General features: G+C 45.2%; 2 protein-coding genes across 4 annotated transcripts in view; both read left to right on the top strand.

Annotated features, from left to right (window-relative positions):
• asic1b (acid-sensing (proton-gated) ion channel 1b) overlaps window positions 1–3,175 on the top strand; it is a 113,052-nt gene extending 109,877 nt beyond the window's left edge. For both annotated transcript variants that reach the window (XM_076140870.1, XM_076140869.1), the window contains 3 exons: window positions 109–188; window positions 763–864; window positions 1,687–3,175. In XM_076140870.1, coding sequence (XP_075996985.1) covers window positions 109–188; window positions 763–864; window positions 1,687–1,782 — 278 coding nt within the window. In that variant the 3' untranslated portion in view covers window positions 1,783–3,175. The remainder of the gene's footprint in view (window positions 1–108; window positions 189–762; window positions 865–1,686) is intronic.
• Window positions 3,176–8,786: 5,611 nt separating this feature from the next.
• smarcd1 (SWI/SNF related BAF chromatin remodeling complex subunit D1) lies at window positions 8,787–17,069 on the top strand. Of its 2 annotated transcripts, none has more exons than XM_076141317.1 (13): window positions 8,787–8,996; window positions 12,183–12,358; window positions 12,561–12,603; window positions 13,004–13,126; window positions 13,284–13,406; window positions 13,593–13,709; window positions 13,846–13,947; window positions 14,056–14,217; window positions 14,454–14,551; window positions 14,748–14,883; window positions 15,707–15,829; window positions 16,530–16,631; window positions 16,749–17,069. In XM_076141317.1, exons 1-13 carry the CDS (start codon window positions 8,811–8,813, stop codon window positions 16,800–16,802), a joined length of 1,545 nt encoding a protein of 514 aa, XP_075997432.1. In that variant the 5' UTR covers window positions 8,787–8,810; the 3' UTR covers window positions 16,803–17,069. The 2 variants fall into 2 exon arrangements, with proteins under 2 accessions (XP_075997432.1, XP_075997430.1); XM_076141315.1 differs by having other exon boundaries at window positions 14,439–14,551.
• Window positions 17,070–17,659: the final 590 nt, after the last annotated feature.

The raw sequence follows: 17,659 nt of genomic DNA, 5'->3' as shown, positions 1-17,659 counted from the left end.
GCCAGACCGCTGCATCACCTAGATACGAATAAAAACTACGCAACCACAGCTGACCTCCTTCTCAGTCCCTCAGTATGTTTGCTGATTTCTCCCATTTCGTCCCTTCAGGTGACATCGGGGGTCAGATGGGTCTCTTCATAGGAGCCAGCATCCTCACCATTCTGGAACTCTTCGACTATCTTTACGAGGTAAACAAACCGCTCTCATCACACGTCCTACATTGAATTCACTGAGTTTTTCCACGCAGTTCCAGCCAAACAAGGAGGTGTCATATCAAGCGTGACGTCCTCAGTCCCTCAAACCCTTGGATCTCATCTCTACAGGCGACACACACTTCACTGCCACGACGCTGAATACATTAACATCTCAGATGAATTGTATTTTAGATTAGTCGGGATGTGTTCGCCCATACTCATTAGGGTAACCCCGCGGCTTTGTCTTATACCTCGTCACTGGTCCTCCTTGATTTGAGATGTGTGCACGCAGGTGTGTGTGTGTGTATGTGTGTGTAATGGACAGATGGACAGGGTGGCGGAAGGGTTGAGCAGTACTCACCCACTCACTTACATACAGGATCGATAGGATAATGCATTAACAGACGTATGAAATCAATCTCATTTGAATTGCAGATCCCGTAAGAACACCAAAGTGTGCCGGCTTGTGAAGACACACACACACACACACACACACACACACACACAGGAAAGAGCATGTTGCGTTTGGACCCCAAAAAGCTTGGACGTGTGTCTCCTCTGTTCTCAGGTGATCAAGTACAAGCTGTGCCGGTGTGTGAAGAAGAAACACAAAGGCCGCAACAACAACGACCGTGGAGCTGTGCTGAGCCTGGATGATGTGAAACGCCATGTCAGTGTGCCGCTGCTAAGTACCCTCGCCCTGTCAGACTCCATCGACCTGACAGGGCGCACACACACACACACACACACACGCACTTTGGTTTCGCCTGCTTCGTCTGCAGGAGGACGGGGTGGGGAGCAGAGAGAGAGAGTGAGAGAGATGGAGGGAGGGAGGAAGGAAGGAAGGGAGCAACCTGAGACACGGGCAGTGTGCAGCAGACAGATTGGGAAGAGAGAGAATTGAGAGAGCGAGAGAGAGAGAGAGAGAGGGGCAGGAGAGCAGAAAGTGGTCTGAATTTAATCAAAGCTGGGGGGACATGACCAGCAGGGACAGGACAGGATTAGAGCTTGGGACGGTGTGACAGCTCACTTATTTCAAAGTGTAAATGAAACCGGTCCTCTTTAATTGCAAGTCTGGGTCCTGGCAGGAAAAAGCCAAAGATGTGCTCTTTCATCTGCTCAGCTTTCCCAAGTTAATGGAGTTCCCCCCCCCCCCCCCCCAACCCCACACACACATCCACACCCACCTCCATCATTTTCATCTCTTTTTTTCTTCCAAGAATTTTTGATCAAGTCTTCCATGCGTTTTATCGCCCACCTAGTCTGGCTTCATTATTAAGCGGTTTTTTTTCTGGAAGCGTGTAACGTTTCCTCGCAGCCAAAAAATACATTTACATCGCCGTTTCATCTCGGTTATGATGATTCGCCCTCTGCTCATTTGTCTTTCCCTTTGTCGCTTCTCATCTCTCTCGTTCTCTTTCATGATCTCATCTGCGTTTCTTCTCCCTCTCTCTCACTCTCTCTCTCTCTCTCCGCCTTCTCCCTCTCCCAGGCACCTTGCGAGAACCTGCGCACACCGTCGACGTATCCCGGCAACATGCTACCTCACCACCCGGCCCAGGGTAACTTTGAAGACTTCACATGCTGAGCGGACCTGGGATCAGGCATCAAACACGTGCGTTATGCAACCAAAGCCAACGGTACGACGAGACTATCCAAGGAGCGGCAAGCAGGGGAGGGAGAAATATTTGTGAAGTCATGCTCTTTCAATGGAGGCACTTTTTGTAGAGGCGGAGGGAAAACCGACAAATCAAACACGGCAAGAAACTTTCACCTGAGGCCAAGCGGAGAAACCCCCCGAATATAAATATCTGTTCTATTTCCACAACAGTCTGGGAACGTTTCACCCCAGCACCGTAAAAACTCTCGATTCCCTGTGTTTCCTTCTGGAATACTGCCGCAAAGGAACGGAGAACCCTTGCCAACACAGACCTCTTTCAAAAGACAAAACACTAAAAGAAAAAAAAAAGAAAACAAAGGCAAAAATGTACAGCAGCAGTCTCACCACCGACAGGAGATCTGATAAAGTGACACCCCAACAACCTCCCTCCCCCTCCTCCCCCTCCTCCCCCCTCATGCCTTTACATAACACGACAGCACATCAATGGGAACGAATCCAGAGTCAATATCGCTTAGTCCACTGTACATGTAGCAACATCTGTAACTGTTGCAGTGCTCCATAAGACACACACACACACAGCTGGACCTGGTGTAGATGAATGTATCCGCATTCAGGGTTTGCAAGTAGTTTCAGGGGGGAGTGCGAGTGGACGAGGTCGCGATGGAGGCGGAGGGGGCGTCGTCTGCCACTGAAGTCCTAATGTATGGTGAAGATTTCAGGTCTCATCGTGTAAATGCATGCTTGTATTTGTCCAGTGCACGAATTTCATTTGATTTCCAAGTTGATTTTGTTTTTTTATATGGATATTATAATTACCACGTTTGCCTCAATATTATACAGAAAATGGAAGATGATACACCCCATATTGTGTGTGTGTGTGTGTGTGTGTGTGTGTGTGTGTGTGCGTGTGCGTGTGCGTGTGTGTGTGTGATTGACTTTATTGTTGTACAAGTGGATGAGCGGCGCCTAATTCCGCTTTTCATTTCTCCATCCTATAATTCCCACGTGTGCCTGATGAGTCCAGGAATGTGTGTGTGTGTGTGTGTCATCTTCACTCAGCTTTGTTTACTCCTATCTCGACTGTAGGATGAGGTGAGAATTTACAAGCAGCATTTTTGTTACAGGAGGTTTTTTCGTGGGGCTGTTTAAATTTTCTGTATCTGTGTTCTAGTTACAAAAGTCTTATCAAAGCACAATGTCGCCAGTATGTAGAGGTGATGTAAAAGAAAACGTACTATTCTTCTTGGTATATTGTCATATTATCAATATCGTGTTGATCAGCCTGTTTTCGGTTGTTTTTTCTTTCATATAAGACATACTCAATATTGCCTGATAATCCTGTCTCCATCCTCCAGGTAAAAGGCTGTTCTATTTAGTTAATAAAGTAAACAAATAAAATGTAAATATCATTTTGGAAATTACTACTCCATGGAGGTTTTATTCTTATCAGTGAATTTCCTGTTTATGTTGTTTTTATCTCCCCCAAATGAGCTTTTATTGTTGCCTCGGGTTTTTGTGTGTTATTTGGACAACTCACAAGATTATCGATGGATTGTTCTCATGTTATGAAAACAAAATTCAATATCATTACTATTACTATTCCTACTAATTATAATTATTGGGCCATAGACAACCATTCAGACTTGACCCACTGTGATGTTTTGTTGGAACAATTGCTGAAATACACAAGATCTCTTCTCCATTCGGGCCATAACGTTTAATATCATCAGCCCCTAACACAGTGTTGCTTAACTAAGCTGCAAAACCAAAGTTTCCTAACAAAACAACAACCACAAAACACTTTCTGGTCTGCTTTTGTCTGCCAAAGGAACAACCTGACCTCTTTCCCTTATGGGCTGGTGGCGCTTACAGCATTTCTACTGTAATTAAAACTAGAGCTCAGCAGGAAAAAACAAACCAACAAACTCCAAACCTTTTGACCTTGCTGGTCTGGAACAAAGGAGCCATCAGGCAGGGGGCGGGAGGTCGCAGTTGTTTACCTAAACCTGCATATTTCAACAACCTGTAGGAGTGTTTCTGCATCGAAATGAACACAAATAAACATTCAGTGGATGGCAGGAGCACATTACTGGCCATATGGTACAACAGAGGAACCCAAAACAAACTGGAACAGCAAAGATATATGAATAAATCAGAGGTGAGCTGGAAAGGACTGGTGGCAGCGTATATACAGTTTATAAATTCAGTTCAATCCTGTATCGGCACAGTGTTGGTAGAAATCATTGCAGGTATCTGATGCTGAATCTGGGGCTCTGATTGGCAGCCTGGTGGTTAAAGGTGGTATTAGAACCCAGCTTGTGTTTTTGAAGCATATTCATCTCAGTTTGAAGTGAAAACACCTCATTCCCTTGAACACTGCATTAAATACCCACATCAGCAATCACACCACGGTAATAAATCAGGTGGATAAAGTTTGACATTGAGTCTGATTAGATAGCTCAGTCCATACTCATCTGTAAGTGAGTCAGTGAATCTCTCTTGAGTCTCTTGATTATTGAATAGAAATCTGAATACATGACACATTCAATCTGTTTCGCCTTCACCATGGACTCATGGCCACCGCTGACCTCAGTCTGTCGCCAGCTGATCAGCTCCTTTCCAACGAGAAACAAAACAAACACAGAGGGTACTGAGTCAATCTGTTACTCAGTTGGGCTTCAGCTGCTCACAATGGTTCTGCAGGAGAGTCTGGGACCACTGTCTGGAAGAAGAGGACTCTGGCCTTGGATGGTGTGTCCTAGATCAAACCATCATTTAACACGACAACTAACCAAATTCACATCTTTCTGTGTTGTATTTCTATACACAGCTCCTCCTCAATGTGTTCCTGTTCAGTAAACTGACCCTCAAAACTAATTTGCCAACTGCCTTTGCAAAGGAGCTTTCAAATTTGTCCCTGTTTGTTAGTGTGGATGATCATAATGTACCTTAGATGAGTAAGAGGCGCTCCTTTTTCCTTTGATAGGTGTTTAATTGTTTAGAAAAGCTGTCAAATAAATGAAAAAAATCTGGCAATGCTCAAGAAATAAAGAATGACTGCTGTGGTCCGCTCTTCACCACCTTACATCAAAATTGGCTCTGAACTTCTCTCATAATCCTGCAAGAGTGAACACACATACCATAAAGTTGAGTCAAGTACAGTGACAGAACAAGTGACATCTACATTAGTTTTTATGTGTTTTTATCTGTGTATTGATTATTATATCTCTATCCATCTAATTCACTATCTAGTCAGCGATGTCTCATGTGCTAAGGTGGAATCAGTCTGCAAGCTGACCCAGGAGACACAGAAGGGTATTGTTTCTCTCCCCGAGCTGGACTGAGACAAACAACAGGAAATCCAGGCACAGCACCGGGGCCCATCCTTCAGCTGGCACCCGACCGGATCGATGCCTGCAGATGACATCCATGCTGCTGACAACACAGGATAAATGACCACCGGGCAGAAGAGGACTAACGCCTCTATGGTGTGCAGACACAGGCAGCGATAACATCAGGACGGGCCGGCAAGACGCCAGGCAGCCACAGCCGCAAAACCCAGGAAGACCTTGATGATAATAAAAGCCAAATGTACATGTTTATGGAATGTTTATGGCAATTAGAGAGTAATGTTCAGCCTTGGTGGAGGTTTGTGCTTTCTGAGTGCTTTCTTGTGTGTGTGTGGGTGAAATAAAGCAATAAGAAAGGAATTTATTTCCCAGTCAAGCTCACAATCCCAAGGTTAATTTTTAATCGTGGGGCGACTCTGAGAATCAGATAAAGTATGCTGCTCTTCATCTTAGGCATGTTTCTATCTCTCCTTTATCAACACGTTTTCATATATTTTCATTCTCACACATTTTTTTTAGAATTAAACGGGCATTAGTGTTGGCTTTGGGGTTTGGAGCCCGGCCTTGAATTAAACTAGCTTTGCTTATCTACTTCAAACATTCATTTTGCTGCAACTTAACAGCTGTAAGCCACAACATTTAGAATTATGGAGCTCCATGCTGCTGAGATGTAATTACAGCTTCAGCTGCTGTTTGACATCAGGATGGATAGTAAATATCCTGCTCTGCCTGTACAGGTTTTATCAAGATTGTCAGCCTGCGATTCAGCCAGTAGCCGACACCTTCTGGAAAGCTTTATGTATTCTATTGTACAGCTAGTGTTAGAAAAGCAGTTTGGTGAGGAATAAATCTGTGAGAGTCTAGTTAGTTATTTCATTTAGCTCTCTACAACATCATCTGCCTCAGAATCGTCATGGTTGCACACCAGTTCAGTGCTGCGACACATCGTAAAGGGCATAATGTGTTTTGATCTTATCTTGTCCTCATAACATTTTTAGGCTACATCCTTTATTCATTATTGTTCAATAGTCAAAAGATGTATTGATTATAATATAATCTCCACCGAGGAAGCAGTTTGCACTTCTAATGAAGATTTTCCTGCTTTGGATGTCTTCTACGTGATTTTGTCCCTGATGGTTTAATTATTTTCTGTTGTACCTGCCAAGAAGACAAATTAATCAAGAATAAAAGATGTTGCAGTTCATTTCCTGTTGGCATTTGTGTGTTTTGTTTAAGCCACTCAGAAGATTAGAGGAGGGTCAGAGACGACAGCGTGTTGTGTGCGAGAGAGAGAGAGAGAATTGGGAAAGGGAAATGCTCCCTGCATCCTGATAAGGCTCCACGGCGCGGTTGGTGGGGCTGCGTGGGAGGTAGGGATGCCAGGGTGACACACTCTTCAGAATGCCTGATTTACTACAGATTTCCTCTGGCCTTCTGTGTTCAGTTACACGTGCTGGCTGTGTATGCAGGATCCTTGCCCGTGGCATCGCTGAGTGTGTGTTCAGGGAGAGCGAGGGGAAATTATTCCATGCCCTCATTTGCCCCCCGTCCTGAAGGATCAGACACGACTGGGCATCGTTTCCTCCCTGCTTTAACCTTGATGTTTGACTCGCAGCCAATCTGTGGAGAGTAGAATGGAGTAATTTTCATGTAATGAAATTAAACTCATTCAACTACCACTCATAAATGGCTGTTACACCTCCGGCTAAGCACCACAAGCGACTGTGACTTCATTTCTCTTGTCATCAAAGGAACTTCTTGTGTTGTTATTTTTAATGAGTGAAGGCAACCAACCATTTCCCCTCAGTTCTGCTGTTAACGCTGCTCAAAATCTTCTTGAATCAGATGTGATGTTTTTCTAATCCTGTCATCATGTCATTTCATCTGCATCAACAGAAAACATGCTGGTATTCATGTTGTTAACTATCCTGGTGCCTCTGTCCTCTCAGTCCTGCCAGCGTGTCAGATGAGTCAGAGTTCTGGTCCTGGTATAAATTTACACTGTCACATCACTCACTGCAATTAGACCTCTCATCCATTTGTCCAAGCTGCGGCCAGGCAGCTCTGGGCTCCACTTTGCTTTCTGCTCATTAAGGGGATTAATAGTTATAGTTTCTCAGAGAACCGTGGAGAAAAAAAACTTTGTCAGGCTTCAGACTTGTGTTTCCCATTTGTTCTGTTTGAGATTTAACCTGTATTTATTTGTTTAATATCCAGGCTGTTGTGGGATCAGTGTAATCAGGTGCCAGCTGACACACAGCGTGGAAAATCCCCTCTGATTTAAAGCACGCTGAAGCAGATGAGATACGTTTGAGGGTTTTCTTTCCCTCCTTGTTCCAAACACATAATGTATCCCCCTCCTGTCTCCTTGTACACAATCACACAAGCGTTCTCTGATCAAACACAAACAGGCTTTGCCAACAGATGGGATGCCAAGTTTTGTACTGTTGCCGTTCCATACTAATTGGGAAACAAGTGTAACAAAATCAAAACTGGTACAGAAAAGTGTCTGATTTAGAGGACAAGTGTCGCTCGCTGTTTATTTGTTTTACACAATAACATCTATTCCGAGAAGGAAGCACAAAATTATTTCAATTCATAAACAATCCTGTCATTCTGGTGCTTCAGTTTTAATTAAAATCCCCAGCAAAAGAAATTATGCCCCCCTTTAGGTTTTTCAAACTGGTTGGTTGATTGCGTGATTTGTTCTTTTGAGTCTCTTTGCCATGTGTGATAATTCAGTGGATAATGTTTGTATTTACAAAAATTGCTACGTTTTGTTTATATCCTCATGTTTCAAACTAATCTGACCACTGTTTTAATCTGACAAGCCAATTTATGAAAAATCTAATAAAATAGTCTGAACTTCTTCAGTAAACAAGTGTGTCTGACAGCCACTGATATTTAATTCATCTAGTGCAGTAGTTGTCAATATGTAGTACATGTCAGGTCAAGTTAATTTTTAATTCTACAGGCCGAAATCACATACAGACAGGAAATCGTTCCCTACCCAGCCCAAAGCTCTCTCAGTACACAACCCTAACACCCAAAAAAAACTAAACAAAGCCATGATGTTGAGAGAATTGTCTGTCGACCTGCGAGATGTCAAGGCGCAGATCTAGAGAAGGATACAAGAAAATGTCTGCAGCAATTTCCTGATCCCGTAAAAGAGTCTCAAGAGTACAATAGAGATGTGTTCAATATGAAAGAGAGAGAGCGAGAGTCTGGTCTGACAATTGCCTGATGAGACACCAGATTTCTGCAGAAACTGAATTGGATTCAAATTAAATGCATGGAAATTATGTTTTCATGGCAAATTACGTGATAGAATGAATTCATTAAGGAATAGTTTCAATGTTTATTCTCTTTTAATCAAGCATTTAGTTTATTTAGTTGAATGAACACTAACGTATCTCATATGCACACTATGTACTTCTATGCTATGTGTGTCGGTACCTGTGTGAGATTGTGAAACACGCAGATCGAACCGGTAAACAGGGCGAACTACCCAGCCAATACACTTTTACAGCAGAACCACAAACATGCGACAGGGGGCAGGCCTGAGTCGGGGCCGTGCTGAGCACAGCGCAGTCTCGCTCTCGCGTTAGCTCCGTTCCTCCACCGGCGGCGACATTCAGAGAGGAGATGGCGGCCAGAGGGGGGTTTCAATCGGCACCAACGGGCGGCGGTGGCGGAGCAATGGGACCTGGACCCCCGGTGCCGGGTGCTGGACCGGGCATGGGCCCAGGTACACCTTCTGGAAGAATGGTGCCTTCTTCGGCCCCGCAGAACCACATGTATCGCTCCCCGATGCCTGGGCCTGGATACCCGGTGAGCTATCTCTCCATCTTTAGCCCGGCCGCTAGAACAAAGCCACTTACTGCTGCTTTGTCAGAGGCGGCTAAGCTAATGTTAACTACTATTCCCCTCACCGGCGTGGGACACATAACCCTCGGTGACTTCCACCGATTAAATATAGTTCGATTTAGCCAGCCTTCGCGACTCAGTGCCGGAGTTTGTCGGGGGTTTAAATTTGCTCTCTCTCCCGCCGGATACCATTAGTTAGTAACTGTAGTAGGTTAGCTTAGCCTGTTAGCTTCGCGAACTTATTCACTGTTCATTCGCTAAAATAGTCCGCCGAATGAGTAGAAAATCATCTCTGAGCACTGCATCGAACAGATTGTGTTGATATTAGACCGTGCAGCAGTCGGTGCTTCGTGTGTGTCGCTGTAATGACGCGTTTTTTAATGAATTAGCCCAGTTGGAATCAGTGCAAATGGCTCAAATGTTTCATGTGGCTTTCATCACTAATCCTGCTGTTTGATGTTTGGCTGTGGAGCTTTTGAGTTCTTAAGTTCTGCACCTCAGCCCGCCGCTTGTACCTGTGTACTAAACTTGCTGATTATGTTTAAAAAGTAAGTTTTCAATAGATTTGTTGACTATGTGCCGTATTTATACTTTTTTATCTATGTGAGGCACTTATGCTCACACCACAATGGTTCTGGGTCCAAACTTTGAACACCTTCAGGTCCAGCTTCAGTTCGTTTCTCTCTCCCTCACTTTACACACAGAACCATAGATTGGAACGACGTTTTTGTCTGGTTTATCCATCTTTCTTTGCTATTTTTTGCCATTTCCCATTCATTTATGTTTATTCTCTATTCTGTTGACTGATCAGTTTGATGAAATTGCAAATGTGTTAGAACTGCGTGTAAGTTAAGTCCGAATTCTTGGTTTTGTTTTCATGTGCCCTCTGTTCCTGTGGGGCCCTTGAGTTAGGAATTCTATTGTTTCTTCCCCCAAAACTTGAGGTGAGGGTTGAGTTGTAGTTTACTACTCAAATAGTTTCACTGGATTTCTGTTTGCGAGGGTGGATAAAGCATGAATCAGCGCAATTACGATAGGTTTATTATGTAATGAAGCCACGCCCACTAGGAGGGTCCTGCTGCACAAGGTGGTGCCTCAAATGCAACACACACACACACACCTCTGTCCAGAACTAATGTAAAATACAATGTAGTACTACTGAATCAAGTTGACAAGTCCTCTTCTGTTTGCACTCACACACACACACACACACACATACATACATACAAATACACAGAGAGAGAGAGAGAGTGCCTGCCTGCTTATACTTCTATGGTACTTTATAATCTCATCATGACAGTATGTTTGTACTGACCGGAGATAGGAAACATAAACAGTGCTGTACACGAAAAGTGCTGATATGTTAAATCGCTACTCTTCAAATCTCTTTCAGGGACATTCCTGTCAATCCCATTTTGCTCTGCTAATATGACGCCCTCTGTTTATTTAATAAGCGTCCTCCATCACGATTTAATTGTGCTTTTACGTATCCATGTGGTCATCTTAAAAGAAACCATTTCTCCCTGGTCTGCAGCCTTTGAAAGTCTCGCTGCTTAGCTACCAACAGCATGAAACGCGGTTCGGTTGGGAGGGAGGTGCATCCTTTTCTTTACACGTCCTTGACTGCTTCCACTCACGCAAGCAGGCTTTCACAGTCAAGTCAATGCAGCTCCCTCTGCTCAGTGTAGAGTGTCAGAGCTGCAGTTGTTCTCTGCAGAGCCAAGGTTGCGCTGATATATGTTGTAACGAGCACTAAATGATCAGAACGGAGGCGCTCTGCACTCCGCACTGCGTGTTTTCTTTTTAATCGCAGGGTTTACATTGTGTTGCTGTACAGAATAACAAAGAATTGAGATTAAAATATTGGGATTTCTTTTTCATTTAACTTTCACGATTATTAATCACCTACTAAATTTGATGATTACTATCTAGGATGTCTCAGATCTTGATAGTAGCAGAGTAAGGAGATTATGTAACGACAGCATGGTTGTGATAAAAATGAGACTGATGTATTTTGTGGACCCAACACTGATCCTTTTTATGGAACCCATGCAAAGATGCTCATTAACCAAGGGGAAAGAAGTCCATATCTGTGAGCACGTGCGAGTAAAGATGAATGCAAAACCTAATTTCAGGTGCCTGTGGCTGTAAGATGGCAATCTTTGCTTTCAGGGCTAAGCGTAGATGTAATCAAAGCCCGTCTGTGAGGAAGAGTGCGTTGCGCCTTCATTGTTGGCATGTCCATGTCCGTCAGTCCTCCTCCCTCCCACCGTCCACCATAGGCTGAAGGAAAGAGGCTGCTCTGCGCTCGTCTGTCAAAGCTGTAGGACCGACTGACTGTGCTGGGAGGGAAACTGCAATCAGCAATTTGTCATTTGCCGGCGTCTCATCCGCATTCATGCAGTCAAATACACGCAGTCGTCTGTTTGACTTCTTAGCACACGGCTTGGTGAGTTAACAGTTGTGCTCGTTCTGCGTCCAGGCTCTCGTCGCCTCCTGTTGTGGCGGTTTGGTGTACAGGCTTCTGGTTCAGAAATATCAATCGGGTCGAGTCGGATTTGATGAATGGAAAGAAACCGTTTGTTTGCTGAGCTGTAACAGAAATGTCTGCTTTCATCCTCCTAGATTGTAAATGTGTTGTTTCTGCAGCCACAGTGTCATTCCAGCTGTATGTGTTGTGTGTATTTTATGACTTTTGCCATAATGGTTCCTTTATGATATTTCGTTGTCACTTCTTTACCGTCACGTTAGGCCACACCCGCACGCAGTCTATGGAAATGGATTCTGATTTTGATTAGCCTAGTTTTTATCCTTTAAAAGCCCTCGGAAACACAGAGACCTTGGAAATACAATTCACTCCGCAGACATTACGCCGTTTTGCACTTTGAGCATTCAAAACTGTTCTGACGCACATCACTTTGGAGAGGGTGTCGTTCAAACGTTACATACCAGTGTTGGTCATTGCCTAGATTTTCTGGTTTGTTTTCTCCATTATAAGGAAAGTTTGAGGCACCTTATTCAAGTAGAATCAACCAGCTTTCGCACGAGACAAACAAAATGCTGATTGTGGTCTTATTAACATTATTTTTGTTATATTTTGAGGCCGTCCATGTCAGATTCTAAACTCTACTTTCTCCCTCTCCTATGCAGAGGCCCGGCATGCCCCCATCGAACCGCATGACCCCACAGGGGCCGGCTATGGGCCCCCCAGGATACGGCAACAGCCCCGTGTCTCGGCCTGGGATGCCCGGCGTGATGGACCCGTCTCGCAAGAGGCCAGCCCCCCAGCAGATCCAGCAGGTCCAGCAGCAGAACCGCAACCAGCAGTAAGTCTTGTGTAATGGCAGATCTGCCACACGTCCAATAGGCGATGCATATTTGGCACTCAGCTTTAGTTTGGTCTCATGTTTTAATTAAAACTATAAAGAACACAGAACACAAGCACAGAACAGAAAATTATAGATTAAAGATTTTGTCTCAGAGTTTATACTTTGTACCATTTTAAATTTATCAAACTTGTTTTCCCAGCACGAAGAAAAAGAAGATGGCTGATAAAATTCTACCTCAGAGGGTAAGCGTCAATCGAGCAGCAGAGCATGGAAATGATTAATGTCGGCCATAAATGTGTGTGAGAATTAATCTGCTTGTGTGATTGAAGTTGAAATCGGCTTGCTCCAAAATTGGTCTGTTAACAAGTTTTTCATATGGGATTATGGGTCATTGAACAGTTTAAAGGACTTCCTTTTGAAGGAGTCGGACTCGTCCAGGGTTTACTTGTCTGTAATTACTTGTCTGTAATCGTGGCACGTTTACAGACAATATGCAGTCACACTGTCGCTCCCCAGTCTTTCCTAGCACTCGAACATTATGTCGTCCCCAATATACGTCTTGTGCTCCTCTAAATGTATTCGGTTGGACTGTGGACTCGTGTGTTGCACCGGTGCCTAACGGTGTCTTGTGTTCTGACCCAGATCAGGGAACTGGTCCCCGAGTCTCAGGCTTATATGGATCTGCTGGCCTTCGAGAGGAAGTTGGACCAGACCATCATGCGCAAGAGGCTGGACATCCAGGAGGCCCTCAAGAGGCCCATTAAGGTGGGACACAGATAAACCTGGTTCAGACTCAACTGAAATAGAATTAAGTCATTCTTAAATCCACACCATTCATCTACGATCGTCCTTTGTCAGAGTTTTAACAGAAACTTACAGACACAAAGAGTTCTAACGTTTCTGTCGACTTGATTTCTTCCAGCAAAAGAGAAAGCTTCGCATCTTCATATCCAACACCTTCAACCCCGCCAAGCCGGACGCAGAGGATGGAGAAGGCACCGTGGCATCATGGGAGCTGCGTGTGGAAGGTCGTCTGCTGGAGGATGTAAGTTTTGTTATTCATTCATAATTCATTGATGGGGATTTGTGAGGGCTGTGTGTGTGTCTGGGCTCGGTCTCTGAAGTTTTCGTTGGGTTTGAGATGTTGATTGACCCTCTGTGTTCACATAGATAGGGGTTGGTTTACCTGTGAATGATGTTCCAATCCCAACAATGATTGTTTGCTTTCCAGACCGCTGTGTCCAAGTATGAGGCCACCAAGCAGAAGAGGAAGTTCTCCTCTTTCTTCAAGTCCCTGGTGATCGAGTTGGACAAGGACCTCTATGGCCCAGATAATCACCTTGTGGAAGTAGGAATATTGGGATTTTCCCCATTTCTGATCATCATTTGTGTCGTTTCATCTTGGAGGAACGGCTGCTCAAGCGCCTTTTTACAAACGTTCACTCAAATGAATTTGCTGACGAATATGTTACTTGTTCCTTTAGTGGCATAGGACTGCCACCACTCAGGAGACTGATGGATTCCAGGTGAAGAGGCCCGGTGATGTGGGTGTCCGCTGCACCGTCCTGCTCATGCTAGACTACCAGGTAAGCGCTGGTGTTTGATCCAGGCTTTACTTTGCTGTCTCACCCAGCCTCTATTTGCCATCATCCTCTCTCTCTCTCTCTCTCTCTCTCCCTTCCCGTCTCCTTCAGCCCCCCCAGTTCAAGCTTGACCCCCGTCTGGCTCGCATGCTCGGGATTCACACCCAAACCAGGCCGGTCATCATTCAGGCCCTGTGGCAGTATGTCAAGACCCACAAGCTCCAGGACCCCCATGAGCGCGAGTTCATCAACTGTGACAAATACCTGCAGCAGGTACGCACAACTCCCATATTCTTTAACCACGTCTGGCACAAAATAGGCCTCTCTTGGTTGTATATTGTCACTGGTGTATGAAGCTAGATCCTTCTCTCAGCCGTCGCTTTGCAGCCATTCATTTCAAATTACTTCTTACGTTTTTACACAAAGTTGATTTCTGGTGTGAAACCCAATGCGGTAATTTGACGCATTCATTACGTGCACGCATTACGTGTAAGTATTTCACTTTGCAGATCTTTGAAACCCAGCGGATGAAGTTCTCCGAGATTCCGCAGCGCCTGCACGCCCTCCTGATGCCCCCGGAGCCCATTATCATCAACCATGTGATCAGGTAACGCCATCAGGACGACCCAACGGGCGGCACACAGTAACAGCCCCCTACAACAGTCTTTTTCCATTTGACTTTGTGGTAAATACAACGTCGGAATTGGATTTGGTGTCCTGACTTTTGTCTCTTCCTTTACCTCGCCTGCTTCACCTGTGACGTGAATTCATAGTCATTGTAAGCGTGTGTTTTGTGTTGGCAGTGTGGACCCTAATGACCAAAAGAAGACCGCATGCTACGACATTGATGTGGAGGTGGACGACACCCTGAAGACTCAGATGAACTCCTTCCTGCTGTCCACCGCCAGTCAGCAGGAAATAGCCGGCCTCGACAACAAGGTACACACCCGGTCCCAGAGGCGCCCGCGGCTCTCGCTCTCACTGACTGATTACTCTCTTTCCCGAGGATGATGTGGTTTTGTTTTCTCCCGGAGTTTAATTTGTTTTCAGAATCATTATTTCCTTCTATCGTGTTTGTTCCAGTTGTGATCCGTCTCACAACTGAGCTTCCACCGCACGTAATGTTTAGGCTTAGTTCTTCTCATATCCATCAAAATAAGTCGTTTTGCTGTTAAACACTCTCTCTGTCCACCTACTATTAAGGTCATGACACACACACTTGGCTTGCATGTAATAGAATGAGAGGGCACAGTGTGTTCCCTCAACACTTGTTCCCTCAAGCTCACCGCGACGACTCTTTCCCCCTATTTTTCCAACCCGCTGATGGCAATTTCACACATATCTACTCTCTGAAATCGTTGTCTGTATCTCATCACCCGTAGGCGGTCGGCTCCAGGTCTCCTTGACCCCCTGCCAGCTGTCATTACGCTGGCCAGGCTGTAATCACATTGATAAAGCACATAAGAGACATTCCCCTAAAGGCGTTCCCCCGCGTGGGGCCGTTGTTGCAGCTCGAGAGACGACCGTTCATAGTTTATAGGCGCCTTTCTGCATTTGGGTTGGTGACTATTGCTGATGTACACCCTGCCTGCATGATGTCACACAGTGTTCAGATCCATGTGAAACGGTGACAGGAGGGACACAATCTACCCATTTAGTCAATTTGTGAATACATTCACAGTATATAGGCGGCTTCTTCAAACAGGCCAACGTTTCTGTAGGATATGATCTATAATGAACACGTTTTAATTCTTCTCCCCAGATCCATGAGACCATTGAGACCATTAACCAGCTGAAAACCCAGAGAGAGTTCATGCTCAGCTTCGCCAGAGATCCTCAGGGCTTCATCAACGACTGGCTGCAGTCGCAGTGCAGAGACCTCAAGGTGAGTCTTTACGTCTTTACCCACAATGCTCTGGGCCAGATCTTTGTCCCATTGAGGAAACAGAAGCGGAGACGAGTTTTTCGACTAGAAACTCCTGTTCCTTTACAGGTTGTTTGTTTTGTCTATTGTCGTCGCGTTGTTCACCTACATGTACACCTACACGTTGTTCACCTACATGTCACGGCCTCTGGAATACAAAAGGTGGCAAAAGGAAAGAACCTTTTCTTTGAAATCTTGAATCATCGATCCTAAAATGCACAACTCAGACATTTTGCTAAATATGGATATCTGACCCCTGTCACAGCCCGTCTAAGGACTTTTCAGCTTCACAGATGCTATAAATTACACGAGTACATACAAACCATCCATCCTGCTCACTTTGGTGGTGTGGCAGCAGAATCAAACGGAACATTAAACGCATTAAACATGTCAGACTGAATGCGTGTGCCTGCCACTTCTCCTTCTGCGGCTCGATCAACCCGCTAACCAGCATTTGTTCGGCTGATTCTTACTGGAGTCCAACAAATCCGGTCCAAAGCTCAATCGCTGCTCCCACGGCAACCGCCCAGCCAACCGTGTGGAATACAATCTCTCCTGCAGACGTAGGGAGAGGAGCCGCACTTTTGTTTCCCCCCCCACCCCCTCCGCGGAATTCGCAGAGACCTTGTTTTGTCTCACCGTGTCTCACTTCTGTTTACAGACCATGACAGACGTGGTGGGAAACCCAGAAGAAGAGAGACGGGCAGAGTTCTACTACCAGCCCTGGGCCCAGGAGGCGGTCTGCCGCTACTTCTACTCCAAGGTAAACCTGTCGTTGACAAACACGTTTCCCCCGAAGCCGCAAAATCTGCATTTCTAGTTTTCCCTCACAGTGGCGTTTCTGGCCGTTAAGTCCGACGTGAACACTCTTGCTTTTCAGGTCCAGCAGAGGCGACAGGAGTTGGAACAGGCTCTGGGCATCAGGAACACCTAAAGGGTCCGGAGACGGGCGGTGAACCCCATGATGCGCCGTTGGAGGCATTTCCCCGCGTGTGCGGAACGTTCCAAATTTCCTCCCCAATATATTTGGCAAACTCGGAGAACGAGTGTAGCTACTCGGTGGCTTTAGGACGTCTGTCGGTTTTGTTTTTCCCCCTCTTCACCCTGCAGCTCAGTGATTTTGCAGTTCAGTTGCTACTTCCTCTTGTATTTGTTTTTCCTTTTTTTCATACCAGAGCTCCACGAGCACCATGTATTTCTTGTGCACGTCCAAAAGCATTCCTTACATACTGATAGTACCTCCCCTCCACACATACACACACACACACACACACACACACACACACACACACACAGAAAAGTACAGTTTGTACACAGACGCAAAGGTGCTAGGAAGTCGCACCTGGAAATTCTTTCATGTGTTTTTTTGTTGTTTTTTTGTCCCAGGAACTAAAAATAACCTTAATCCAGCTGGAATGTGTTGATTCTGCAACGGCTCATTGTTCCCGTTTTCGGAAAAGTAAATTTACATTCTACACTGGCATCCCAAAATCTCCCCCAGCCCACATGCCTGCCCGTACATAACACAGGTGGTGAATGTGTGTGTGTATGTGTGTGTACTCAACCGGGCGGCTCAGGCGTCACCTGAATGTCGCACATTCCCGTCGGTTTTCCCGTTTCTCGGGCCGGTGGAGACGGGCAGAGCATGTGGACGTTTTCTATTGTTAAGGTGCCATTTTGCTATGAAGTTTGTTTTGTTGTTTTGTTTTTTGGGTTTTGTCAATGAACCTCTTTGTTAAAAATGATATCAGTACTTGTCTTGTTAGTTAGTACAGATTATCAAGGAAGTAG

Source organism: Genypterus blacodes, unplaced genomic scaffold (assembly GCF_046128005.1).
Source record: "Genypterus blacodes isolate CSIRO-AG114 ecotype Tasmania unplaced genomic scaffold, CSIRO-AGI_Gbla_v1 ptg000017l_1, whole genome shotgun sequence".
Lineage (NCBI taxonomy): Eukaryota > Metazoa > Chordata > Actinopteri > Ophidiiformes > Ophidiidae > Genypterus > Genypterus blacodes.
This window is presented reverse-complemented; position numbering and strand designations above follow the sequence as displayed.

Coding starts and splice junctions, on each gene's coding strand:
- smarcd1 (XM_076141315.1), top strand. CDS start 8,811: ATGGCGGCCAGAGGGGGGTTTCAATCGGCACCAACGGGCGGCGGTGGC. Junction 13,948..14,055: donor TGCTCATGCTAGACTACCAG/GTAAGCGCTGGT, acceptor CGTCTCCTTCAG/CCCCCCCAGTTCAAGCTTGA. Junction 14,884..15,706: donor TAGCCGGCCTCGACAACAAG/GTACACACCCGG, acceptor TCTTCTCCCCAG/ATCCATGAGACCATTGAGAC.